Source organism: Nanorana parkeri, unplaced genomic scaffold (assembly GCF_000935625.1).
Source record: "Nanorana parkeri isolate BGI_ZX_2015 unplaced genomic scaffold, ASM93562v1 scaffold561, whole genome shotgun sequence".
NCBI lineage: Eukaryota > Metazoa > Chordata > Amphibia > Anura > Dicroglossidae > Nanorana > Nanorana parkeri.
This window is the reverse complement of record NW_017306829.1, coordinates 331,342-345,400: the sequence shown is the minus strand read 5'-3', so window position 1 is coordinate 345,400 and position 14,059 is coordinate 331,342. Positions and strand designations below refer to the sequence as shown.

The 14,059-nt window shown below is 41.5% G+C and overlaps 1 protein-coding gene across 1 annotated transcript in view; it reads right to left on the bottom strand.

The window, feature by feature from the left end:
- SLC11A2 (solute carrier family 11 member 2) overlaps positions 1-14,059 on the bottom strand; it is a 64,182-nt gene that overhangs the window by 11,907 nt on the left and 38,216 nt on the right. Inside the window, exons 14-16 of the mRNA XM_018562112.1 lie at positions 10,097-10,170; positions 7,776-7,929; positions 622-675 (exon numbers count right to left, since the gene is read on the bottom strand). Of these exons, the coding sequence (XP_018417614.1) occupies positions 622-675; positions 7,776-7,929; positions 10,097-10,170 (282 nt within the window). The remainder of the gene's footprint in view (positions 1-621; positions 676-7,775; positions 7,930-10,096; positions 10,171-14,059) is intronic.

Sequence of the window (14,059 nt, the reverse complement as noted above, 5' to 3'; positions counted from 1 at the left end):
ATAACCAAATGAGGTTTTGAATTCTCAAAAGAAGACAAACTACAGTAAACTCTCAGTTATCCGGTATTCAACTAACCAGAACTCTCATCTAACCAGAAAAAAAATCCCCTGTGTACTCCCTGTTTTGCTGATCTGCGGCATGTATTATCCTGGAAATGACTGTGTGTCTATTTGTCCTAATTTGCTTTTTATTACTGCATTTCAATATTAATATGAGGTCAATACAGAGTTTATGTTATGATATGGTATAGTATGGGGTATGGCATTAGTTAGACCGATTTTTAATAGTAACTCTCAAGCAACCAGAAACTATATTTATCCGGAATCTACCAATCCCTGTGAATGCCGGATAACGGGGAGTTTACTGTATATAGTATAACAACCATGATATACATATTTTGATTTAAATAAGGTAAACGCAGAAAAACAATCATGATTTATACAACTGACATAGCATTCTCTGTGCAAAATTGCACATACTTTTTACATGTTCACACAGTAAACCATAGAAACACACTGGCTCTGATGGCTACTTGCCATGCCCAGATTCATTTCAATCCCTTAACTATTAACAGAGGAAGAAGCTTGATCTTCGGCAAGCATTATTTGATGGATGCTTACCGTCTGCCCGCATTCAAGGAACTTCAGGCCCAAAGCAACCAAGCATTGCCATGTCTGTATGAAAGAAAAAAAACACGGAGTGGTAAGTACACAACATGCACCAAATTCTGTAAAACCAACACGTAACTACACTTTGCTTCACTGACACAATATGGCAGGCAATAGGTTCATAAAATTAGAATACAATACAGATCAGACAGCATATAGTCAAAGCCTGACACTATATTAAAGCCTATCAATGTCGGGGTCATTTATAACAATAGAAAACAAAAGGGAACAGAGCGCCACCTCCATGTGTAAAATCGTTTATTACAATAAATAAAACAAGGGATAAAAGTACTCACAAGCATACATTTTCATCCGGCTTTAAAAACAAACAAGAGGCCACACTGTCTGTTAACCCAACATGGTATCACCCCGAATATGCAACACGGTAGCCTCCAGTCACATCACCGTCCACCGACCGCAGTCAGCCAAGATTGACGCGTTTCAGGGTCAAGCCCCCTTTATCAGAATCATTCCCGGCGTCAATCTTGGCTGACTGCGGTCGGTGGACGGTGATGTGACCGGAGGCTACCGTGTTACATAGTCGGGGCGATACCATGTTGGGTTAACAGACAGTGTGGCCTCTTGTTTGTTGCTAAAGCCTGATCAACTGAATGATTAACTGAAAACTTTGAGTATGCAACAGCAAGTGGATTGTTCAGCTGGCAGCCATTAGCGCCAAGAGTTAAAGAAAACGTTTTGTCATTCAAAACAATGTAGCCACCTAACAGTCTTTCAATTTTCATTTTAGGAATCCTTTCCCACTCTTCCTTGGCAATTGCTTCTTGTTCAGAAATATTCTTAGGTTGTTTTCCATACATCATGTATGATGGAGGTCTGTGAAGGACATTCCAAAACCTTAAAGACCCATTAGCACCTTCTTGACTCATTGCGGTGGTTTAATGCATATTATGTTGTGATAAGTCACACCATTCATTTGACAGAAAAGTAGAATCTGGTGCTCCAGAACAGGGAAGCAGCACCCCTAGGGGAAGACTGTCATCTGAAAGGATAATGGACATTAAAGTGGACAAAAATCCAGCAACTATTATAAGGAAAAAACAGGAGTTGAGGGAAATCTAGTGATCACCAAGAAAAAACAAGATTTTTTTGTAATGTAAAGTCTGAAGCCTAGAATACCTAACCCTGGACCTAAGGGAAGGATAGTCAGACAAAGTATGTCTTGATCAACCAGTGAACAGCTGCGGACTGAAGCAGAATACCCTTAACCCATGAATGTGGGAGAAAGGAGATCCAAAATAAAGCAGCCCTTCCTAAAGTACTCTAATGGGAGAGAGGGGGGAAAACCTTCAATGTGAAGCGAAGAAGAGTGGAGTACCAAGTGTCTTTTATGAAAGAGGAGATTCAAAATCCGATATAAAAAAGAAGGCTAACTATTCACAAAAGGGTGAAGAGTTTGGAGAAGGCAGGCAAAGTGAACAATCTAGGACAACATAGCTGAACTGGAAACTTTCAACCTCACTATGGAAAGTGAGCTGAATTGGAGAATTTTCCCAAATGAGCTATGTTGTCCTAGATTGTTCACTTCTCCCTTCTCCAAACTATTCACCCTTTTGTGAATAACCCTGTAAGTGATACACAGTAACGCAATAGAAAAATAGGGAACACAGAATAAAGGTATGAGGTGACTTTACAACACATCAACAGCTGACACCAAACAGTCACAATACAGATGGTCAGCTAGGGGAACTCTGTATTGAGGTAATAGAGGTGCTGTGCCTTTCATCTTCCAGGAACTACAGAACAAAATGAATAATTCCTTATGAGGAAATAACATCAGTTGTAAATAAGTTGTATTATAGAACAAAACTCTCACAGTTAGGAGGGAAGTTCAGGTGCAGAGTTTTGTGCCCTGCATGTTATATAGTATACATTATGATACACCAATCGCTGTTCAGCAGAAGGAAACAGACATCTGCAGTGAAGGTGAAGGGTGTCAAAGTAAAGACTGACTCAAATGTCCAAACAGAAAAGGTTCCTTGATAAAGGGGAGGAGAAGGATCAAGGACTACCAGTTGTGCACAGTTCAGAATCCTGAGTGCGCAACTCAGGATAAGAAGCAACAAGTACTCAGGAACAGTGCAAAGGGATATATGTTAACAAAGTTTCCATACATCCTACAACCTAGAGGGTGAATGGGATAGTGTTTGTTATATAGAAGAGTAGAGATGAAACTCAGTGTAACAGGAAACATCCAGAAACTAGGACACTAAACCATTTCCGTGAAAATCTATTAAGCATTCCACAATGGGGAGCTGGACGCACCAGTGAGTACATAATATCCAGTGCTATAAGAGAGACCCGAATCCTTGGGAAGTTCAGAATTCAGGTGTTGTCTCGCAACCATGTAGGTTGAGAAGTCCCTCCTAAGAGAGACAGATCTTAGGAGATATAAACACCACTAGAGTGAAATAGACTTTATAGTCAGACAAGGTGGAGAATACCCCAAGACAGGCTGTATAGAAAGACAAAGTCCCAGGGTGAGGCGGGCATACATAATTTAGCATTACATTCATTGGGGTACTGAAATACAGAAAATCCAAAGATCAGATACCTGGTACAGGTCTCAGAGTAAAAGCATAACATGACCATTAAAACTAAGGTGTAAGGTTCCAAAAGAACTCAGGAAATACCCTCACTTTTGCCAAGTGGGTTGGTTAAGTTTTAAGCAGAAATTTTATAGCTACAATATTGGAGTGCCAATGTGTTAAAGATTTTAATCCGCAACCAGGTAATGTAGCTGCACCCGCTGTGAGCAGAGACCCTTCTGTCATTAACAGATCTCCTACAATGAAGTGGCCACCCAGAACAAAAACCAGGAGGTTTAGGCATGCCACTGTTAAAAAGCCTTCTCTGAAACTCAAATCAATAAGACATTCAAAAGAATCATCTTAGTGCTAAGCACACAGCCATAGTGCCCTGCGCATATGGAGAGAAACAGTTACCATGCAGGACACTAACTTAGAGGCTTCTAGGGGGCTAGCACAGCTGAAGTGAGGAGCTTCATGCATACGCTTAAAGGAGAACTATGGGGGTTAAGGCTTTTCCCCATAGTTCTCCTTAGGGTAACGGGAGGACACAAACTAGCGTCCTCCCGTCACCCTAGGCTCAGTATACCGCGAGCTGTAGCTCGCGGTATACTGAGACGCCGCAGTATACCCCTCCAGTCCCTCCAGAGAGCCGTGACGGGATCGAGAGGTGAGCGAACCCGGTATGTGTTCGCTCACCTCCCGATCTACTGAGCTGACCTGTGACAGTCTTATTGTCACAGGTCGGCTAGAACTATGGAGGTGAGTAAAAAGCACTCACCTCATAGTTCCACTTTAAATCATTGTAAACTCAAGAATTGTAAGCCAAGTTAAAGGACTCTGTTTTAAAGGTTGTGATCTACTGAGACATGCTTTCACAAATTAAAGTCGCTGCCAGAAGTGGGTGAAGAGTCCTTCTAGCTAGCTGGAACTGGGGCTTAAAACGGTAGTAAACTGCTGTGAGAAGGGTGTCCCTTCTAGTATGCACATTAGAAGAAAGAATCCATGTGGTGTTTCTAAATAGGAGCAGCAGCCCAAGTCTTTTCCTCCAGATGGATAGAAAAGGTGAAGCACACGCTTGCACAGTGCTCCAGGCTGTCATGCGTAAGCACTGAGGTCTCACAGGCTGATTGCATTACCCAATGAAGAAAGGCAGGAAGGTTGAAAAATGAAGCCCAACATCTAACAGCCATAAGGCAATTCCTGCTGTTTCTGCGTCACAACTCTGATAATTAAACGAGTGAAAAGAACAGGGTCACACTCAAAAGAGAAGCCACTGTTCTAGGCCTGGATAGGAAGCCATAGAGTACTATCTCAGTACTTCAATATCCAGTTGATAAAGTTTACATCGCAAAATGTGTTTACCATAACAGACATTTAGTGAGCATCATGCAGCCCTGGGAGAGACACATTGAGAGAAATCCAAGCTGTGCCTCTGTGAGCGATTACACTTCCCCCTGCGTGTTTTATGCTGCATTCTGCCTGCTGACACAACCCTCCCACGGGATGTCTGCATGTTGATTGAGGGATTTGGTTGGCTTCTTCCACATAATTTTTTCCATCCTATTTGGCTGGCCGATTGGCAGACTAGTCCACGACTAATATATCCCCCTGAGGAAGCCCCATCGGGCGAAACATGTTGGGGTACTTAGAAGAACCAATGCTTCTACCCAATCCATTATAAACATCATATGTGAAGTATGGTAATACTATTTGTATTGTGGTCATCTATCCAAGCAATCCTTTAAACTGAGTTTTTTAACCAAATCTTTTGCTGTATTGATATTGATATTTAATAAAATGATTTTCTACATTTTTATTGAGAGAGCTTAAGTGTTTCATTAAAGCCCCCCCTTTCGGATCCTTGCATACCCGAAAGTGGGTTACTTGTCACTCTTTCCAATCTAGTGAGCATCATTGTTCACAGGTTTGGACACACAGAACTGTATTTGGAAACAGCGCTCTGCCACTAACAGACATAGCACATGGACTGTCCAAAGGAGACATTCAATTTGCATCAGACAATGCAAACTATTAACAGAGACTGGATATACCAAAGAAAGTATCCATATCTGCTGCAAATAATAAGAGTGATCTTATGACTACGGGACTCAGAACACACAGGTGTAGGTCACTATATCTGGAGCACAACACACGAAGGCAGCATTCCAGGATGCTTTTGTTATTGCCAGAGGTCTATATTCAAAGAAAAATATCAGAGGCTGGGTTACACCGAAGGATATCTGTGGCATAGGGAGACACTAGTTTGCACCACTACTCTAAAAATGGGAGAGCATTCTATGACGAACTGACCAGATACCACTTAAAATGAGTCAGAGGGGGTCATGCAAGTACCAGGACAGCTCAAGCAGCTTAATAAAAGTCTTGAAAAAAGTCTTGAAAAAAGAGAAAAAAAACATCCAAACAGTACAGATAATGTTATTAGTAAAGAAAAACTAGTAAATATATAGACAGAGCCTTCCTCAACAGAGCGGGGGAGAAAGCGGCCAACCTCCTAGGACACAAGAAAAAAACATGGTGGCGTTATGGTTAGGGGCAGGGTAAGAGTGGGCTGGCATTCAACATTTTTTGGCAGTGTCCACCTCCTGAATGCAGTAGCATAACCCACATGTCTGATTTACTATATCCCTGTATCCCTTCTTGGATGTTTTTTCACTTCAATTAAGACTTTTGTTAAGCAGCTTGAGCTGGTCTGATGATAAAGAAAGACACTGATGTATTAATGAATACAAAGTTGTACACATGTGCATTTTTATCTGCCTAAAGTTCAACTTTTAGCTTATATTTCTTAAAGGAGAAGTATTGGGAGAGTAAAATATATTCTGCCCAATACTTAGAGCTGGCATTGGACAATGTAGCTGTCACATGGTGGCTCTATACAGAGAACTGAGGAGTGATCACAAACCGCTGATCACTAAGCTAGTGGTTTGCATCCTGCAGAGAGCAGTGACTGTCAGTCACTATCCACTTGCAGGGAGTCCCCCCCTCCCCCCGACCCTCCAAAGTCAATTATGGTTGATTTTCAGGAGCGTTCTGGATGACACTAGGCCAATACACCACTGCTTCTGTCACAGCCAAACCCTTCTACGTGTCCTTTGCAGTGACATGTGTAGTTTCTACCATGGCTGACCGATCTACACGCATACCCTTAAAGTGGAACTTCAGGCAAACAGCTAAATGTACAACTGGAACACATTAGTTTACTGTGTTGCTCAACAAAGGATGCCATTTATTCCAGCATACTTGTGATTTTGTCAGCACTGCTTTACTACTTCCTCAATCAGCTTTCTCATTGGAAAAATCTTAATTCACTCTCCAGTGAACGGGCTGAGGTGGATAAAAGGCAGAGGAAGTTGCATTGCTAAACCAAGAACAATTCTGTCAGCTGCCTAGCTGTGCGCAAGTCGTGTGTAAAATACCATCACTGGCTGAACAGAATTACTGATCCTTTAGCGTAGTAACCTGGAACCATATATGTACTGTATGTAAACTGTGTAATTAGTGTAGCTGTTTCAACTTCCATTCCATTTGACATTTAACACCTGCTCTAGGATTGCATTTTTGTCTGCCACTGACTGCACTGTGTACTTGTGGGATGTTTGATGAAGGTCCAGAGCTGTGCCCGGGAGCTGTGTCCATCAACTCCTCTGATTCTGATCCTACTAAGCGCTCTACAGTAACAGTCCTAGTGCCCAGCTTTACTGCTTGTAATTCAACTCTAACATCACTTTCAAATGTAATTTACAAAATATGTACAGACATATGGTTCCTTTCAGAACTAAGCAGATGTTGTAGGTTACTAACTGCACCTTCAGCTGTGTTCACCACCCTTAAGGAATCTGCATATGAGACAGATTGATCACTGGAGTAAAGACATGTGTATGGAGTGCAAGATAACTGTATGCTGACACAAATAGTGATTATTCAGGATGTTTTGTACATCTATCACAAAGTATTGTTTGTGTATGTGAGCATTGCACAATAAATATTTCTGGAAAAAGTACAAGCATTAAAGACAAAAGCAAAAACTAGCAATACCATCAACATAGACAATTGTTTACTGAATCACTTCATAGAATGAAAAGATAACACTCTTCTCTCAGAGGTATATTGTGTGCTGACCAACCTCTCATGTCCTGTGTTACACACAAAAATGAACTGCCATTTGTCAGCCGGAGTCCAGAGCTACGTCCAGTAGCTAAATCCATCAACTTCTGCAACTCGTGTCCGGGGTTGTGATGGTAGCCATGCTACTAAAATGTCTATTCTCAGATGTTTATATGTCATCATATGTCATAAGATAAATATGAGGAAAACCTTTATTGGTCTCCTTGTATTCTTAAATGCAGGTCATCAATGGCATTCTACCTATTTCAATGATGACATGTGTATCATGTTGGAGAACACTGTACCAAAAGGCCAATGTTAGAGAATAGGGGATGCTGGGTTTTTTTCTTGCATTTGTTGTACATAAATCAAATGATTACTCTACCGCTTCTATTTCTGATGAGCTACTGCAAATATCACTGACATACTCACCAAATATGCCACGAAGCAGAGATATGCAATGCACAAGATGGATGCTCCGACATACAGCCAAACGTTGTCAAGTGATGACACGTATACGACCACAAAGTACATGTTTATGCAACATACAATAAGTATCAAGATGCCACCAGCTATCTTCCAACCCCTGTAATGTTAAAGAATGGACTGTTAAAGAGATGCCTTTATATAAGAATTAACTTAAAGTAACATCAATAGCTTACAATCAAAAATCATTTGTACTATTTAAAAGTCATAGTAGAAAGTGAGAAGTGTGCAAAGAGCCCAAGTTTACAACCATGACCTGGCTGGTGTCCAGGGGTGGCACAAAGAAGAATATCCTTTGCCTGAAAGCGCAAAGTATGCCCTTCTACTTCTAGTTTGGCCATCCTGGGCATGAAAGTGACGAGCAGATCAGGGTAGAGTACTACATGTGACGTAATAAGGTCACATAGGTAACTTACGTGACGCAATAAGGTGCCCACTTTATTGCTAAAAGATAGACTATTCTCAACTTGAGGAATGTAATGAATCAGGTTCAACAAGTTAAAGTGAGCTTGTCACTACACAAAATGTAGCTAGAACTAGCTTGCAAAAGAAATACTTACCTGTGTGGAGGTAGCAACTCCAATCTCCATTACCTCTTTCAGAGCTACTGCGGCCACTGGTATCCATCACTTACGCAAGACCCTGTGGCTCCACCAGTCAGCCACTTTGTCACTACTGTGTCCATTTGTGACGCAGTGGTCGGCGGGCAATTAGCAGTCGAACATTTATACCTTAATAAAATCCATGGAACCATATCAGCTCTACCTCTCTAAAGGATACTGACCCAGTGTGCTGGCAAGAACTGCAGTTCCGCTTTCACTGTTTTGTCAATGGGAGGGAAAGGGCTAACGCTGAACTCCAGGAAGTTTTAAAAGACACAAGTTAATGCAGCTCTGTAATCATTAAAGCCCATCTTGGCAAATCAAAAAACTACTCTTGGCCACCCCTGCACTGCAAGGGTTATGTGCTTGTTTATACCTAGGGGATTGGAGTAAAGCACCTTTACTTACCTGATCCCCATTCCTCCAGCAGTCAGTGCTCCCCTCTTCTCTGTCTTCACTCTGGTTGGTGAAATGTCCCCCGTTGTCCTCACATCTAAAGCATGTCTATGGAACCTGCATTAGACCTGATGATGTCAGCGATCCTAAGATTTATTCTGTCATGCAGCGCTGTACTGAAATGAATTTTATACCCTTTTTTGGGGACAGATAGAGCTTTCTTTTGGTGGTATTAAATCACCATTGGGGTTTTTATGTTTTACTATATAATGATTTCCCTACTTTATGTTATAAAACAATTATTATTACCCCAGTTTTTGGCAAAATATAAAAGACGGGGTCACGTCGGGTAAATAGACACCAAACATGTCAAGTTTTAAAATTGTGCGCGCCCGCAAACTCGCAAAAACTACCATACCCAAAATTGGCCATAGGCGACGCTTTAAAAGCTTTTACCGCTCATCAGTTTAGTGTTATCAGTGATTGATGGGCCTAGAATTATTGCTCTCACTGCGACATTCGTGGCGATATGTAAGATGTGCGGCGTAATGGATGCAATCGTCGTTTCGGCACGTAGGCGCACTCGATGCATGTTTGCGGTATGTGGGGGGCGGGGGACTTTAAAACATTTTTTACATTTTTTTATTACCTTTATATGTGACTTTTCATTTTTTTATATTTTTTTTGTAACTAATTATTTTAAACCTTTTTTTTTTCACTTAACTTTATTGCTCTTTATTGCTTCTTGAACGCCCACCCGCATTCAAGAAGCCGCTGTCCGGTTGTTAAATTACGGCTGGACAGCAGGTGGTTAAATGTATTTTTTATGGTGGCTAAACCAGTCAGCCACTTTGTCACTGCTGAATCCGATAGTACATAGGGGTCAGTGAGTAAAACCACAGCACGCACGCTTGGGGCATGGCATCCGGTACATCGAAAGTGCCACAATACAGCAGTGGTCACAACACTGAAATGGAAAGCTAAGACAGAAGAAGCCAATGGTCGAAAGTAAGAGTTAACTTCTTTTTCCAGAGTGATGCAGGTTTATTTTGATTTTTTTGCTCAGCGACAACGTCACTTTAGGATACCGGAAATATCTAACATAGAAACAAGTAGAATTCAACCAGTCATTTATCAGAAAAAGTCAAATATATAACAAATATGGGCACAGAGATGGGGTCAGGAAACAAGGCAATGAAGGAATGTAAAAGGAAAAAAAAATGCCCCCATAAGTATATAAAATATTGTACTTTTTGTTTAAATACTTACAGCCCATTTGCAAAGTCATTCATTACGGTCCTGAGGCTGGTGAATGTGAGCACTGGGATCAGAGCAAATGGAAGCTGAAACAAGAAGGACCAATCACTGTCACAGTTCTAGATAAAACACCTCAAATACAGTATAGGGTATATGCATTGCCCACCATGTTTATATAATGTTAAGCCCAACCCCAACCAAACTGTTTTTGTTTTGGACAGAGAGGGGAAGGTTTACAACCCGTGTAAGCTTGTGTCTCACATTTTGCACTATGCGTTTCCCCCGATGCACCCCTAAAAGTGGAGAACCACTTTGTTAAAGGTAATTAGATTTAAAATGTACTAGATGAGTAAACAAGTAGACTATAATTAGGGATGCACCGATACCGATACTAGTATCGGTGCCGAGTATTTGGGTGAGTACTCGCCCGATGCCTAGCCTGAGACTTCCGGTATTAGGAAGCCGGCTCCATGCTCCCTGGTCACTTGTGCATGGAGCCGGCTTCCCGGCCAATCATGCAGCCGGGGGCCACTTCATTACACGGCACACGGCTTCCTGATTGACCAGAAAACCGGCTCCATGCTTTCTCGTCACCTATTGATGAAAACCATGGGGACGGCTTCCCTGCTAATCAGGAAGCCAGGTGGCGAGTCATTACACGGCACCTGGCTTCCTTAATGGAACTGGTGTCGGCATCCGGTATCGGCGAGTACCGGAAAAAAAAATATCGGTACTCGATACCAACATACCGGTATTGGTGCATCCCTAACTATAATTGTGGACTTCTCTTATATGGGGACAGCTATTTGTCACCAATCTCCTTTTACCATTTAACAGGAACATTTTTATAAACAGCTAGCTGCCAATAATATAAGCACCACACGCTTAGTGACAAAACTAACATGTATTCTCGAGAGACAGAATATATCAGAGAATATCTGTACTATACAACTGATCCATCAAATCTGCCAGCAAACTAAATCTGAGCACTAGAGACTAAAGCTGGGTATACGCAGTTCTCTTCCATCCAAGTGAACAGCATGGTAGGAGGAATCTCCCGCTGTGTCCTATGAATTTTGACAGTGGCAGTGGGTGCCGCTGTTGGAATAACCAAACAGTGATAGCTGCTGGTTGGCTGCCATCACTGTTCACCTGAAGATTTTCCATCCAGCTCCTTTGATATTTTGATTGAGGGATGCTGAATGGAAGGGTGGCGACAGGGCCACCCACTCTGTGAATACAGCGTATTGCCAGCTTTAGAGACACTGCAGGTTAATGAGAGGAAGCTCAGTCTGTCCCTCTACTTTCACTTTCCTGCATTTTAGAGTAGAATACAAATCTGCACAAAGGCCTTTACCAAACAAATATTTAAAAGGCAAGATATACAGTATATATATTTGAAATGATTTTAGGTATGCTCTGTAAATGGGAACACAAACAGAGGGGTTTTCTCAAATTTGACCACAAAAGTGGAAACACTTTAAAGAGAACTAAAGACAAAGCTTTTTTTTACATTGGTCCTGTTTTGGGTCAAAGGATCGCATTTACTACTGTCCTCCTGTGACTCAAACTCAGCATATAGTGGGCTATTGTCTGCTATATGTGAACAGCGCAGAGCGGCCCTGCAGCCGGGAAAGAGCCCAACAATATTGTCAGGATCCACACTGCTGCTTGAATGACAGCGGGCTCTGCCTCTGTAGAGCCAGAACCAGCTGTGCCCGCTCCCTCGCCTGTCTGTCCCTCCAATGAGCGCTGAAGGAACGGAGAGGGCCGGGGGGAATCCCTGCAATCACCTCTTTCTGCAGGGAGATGACCTTGAGCTGAGTGATCAGCATTCATGATTGCTCAGCTCTTATCAATAGAGTTGGCATGCGACACACGCAGTGTCATAAACCGGCTCGAAGTATTGGGAATAAGAATTTATTTTATTCTCCCAATACGTCTCCTGTAACGTCTACTAATCAAAAACTGACAGAAGCTCTAAATGGAACCTATGGGGCCAGCAATGTCAGAGCTGCTGATGAGGACATTTGTTAAAAGGTACAAGCTCTAGGGCCACCACCCTGGCTCACTACTTCAAGAGTCACTAACTTGGAACAGGTATACAGGGCAGATCTCTTTGCGCACTTCTACAACTGTATGCTTGTTCCAGGTCAGTGACCCATTAAATAATAAAAAAGGATCCCTATCTGAGCCAAATATAAATGATGACACAGTACCATCTACTCATCAGATGTAATGATGTATGTGAAGAAATAACTGTTTCTAACCTCGGTACACTAACATATCATCATAGAGATATAATCTGCCAACCTATAGTATAGTGCCTGCAGAGTACAAGTGGAAACAAAGCAGACAGACAGCTGGATCTATTCATGTCTGTTTACACCAGAACACAATGGAAGAAACAGACAAACTACAATGAACTTATAAAAAAAATAATCTATCACAAACAAGCTAAGGTAAGACCATATAATTATAGCAATTAAGTAACAGTAAATGCCAACATAGCATTACAGTATGAATAGCAGTAGTGTTCTTTTATGCATGAAGTCAGTCCACATATAATCGGAGATGCCCTTGGAAATAATACCTCATTTATGTTGAGTGCAAGCCTGTAAATAGAACTTCTGACCCTCCTGGTCTGCCCTTAAAAGGTGGCGCTAGCATACAAATTTCCAAATCTATATTTATCTATCATTGGAAAGCCAATAAAATACCCATGCATACTGGAAGGAACCCACAGGTATTATATTGTTCAATGCCAAGCTAATATTAAATCATATTTCATACCGGCCATATTGACAATGGCACATTTACCCCATGAGCATGTGATTGCAGTGGGCCATAGCTTGTGCTGATCTGCGCAATCACAAAGAGTACATAGGAATAAATGACAGAATCTGCCAACCTGGCCAATAAACCTTTTTTTTGCAATAAATGTAAACCTACAGCTGTCATTGTTTATGAAGAATCCAGTCAGATCATCAGTCAGTTAGTAGAGGACTTACTGTAAAGAATACACACAGCAAGCTCAGTTTCACATGCTCAACAAAATATTATAAACAGGAAAATATCATTTCTATCAAATTCTCAGCCTTCTCCTAAGCAACAGCAGGACCCTAGCTGAGCTCTATTTTCTTAAGAGACTGAAAGCCAACTGTTTATAACATAACTTCAGGCTACCACTGTTTGACCAAGCCATTGCAAGTGATATTAAACCTTCAGGTTTTTTTTTATTTTTATGAATGGGATGCCCACACTTAAAAATCCTCCATTCTTTTTTGTTTAAAAATGTTCAATTCCTAACCGCCGAGAGTTTGTTTAAACGGGCCCGCTGCCGAAGATGTACTATGTACGTCAGTGAACGCGAAGGAGTTAATAGGATCCATGGAATCTCATCAGCGCTACTAAAGGTACATCTCTAAAGGATTACCTAGTGTGCTGCCGAGCACACAGTTCTGCTTTAACAGTTTTGGCCGTGGCTGTGAAAGGGTTAAAGCTGAACTCCAGGCAAATGTAAAAGACATTTAAAAAAAAAAGACAAATTAATGCAGGTCTGTAAACATTAAAACATCATTAAATAAATTGTTATGCAAGCAGTGCCAGTATCTGAATTTAACCTAGTATCAGCCTCCTGAAGTCAACTTGTACAGTAGAGCTCGGAGAGGGGGGAGGAAAAGCAGCACAAGGAGCAGTGTGCACAGGTGTGCTGCAGTATAAGGAGCACGCTGACAGAAGGCAAGCGCAGAGTAACAGAGAGATGAGCTCCTCAGTGTGCTGTTTCTCTTTTCATTGTCCAGTCACAGGCTGGGGATAGGAAAACTGCAGCACAGAAAGATCAAATGGCTGATCTTTGACAGATAAAACAGCTCATTATATGTATCTCAGCTCTTTGCCTGGGGTTCAGCCTTAAGGCTAACAGACTAAACTAATATGAAAATATATTTATAAAATAGAAAACCATTGAAAACA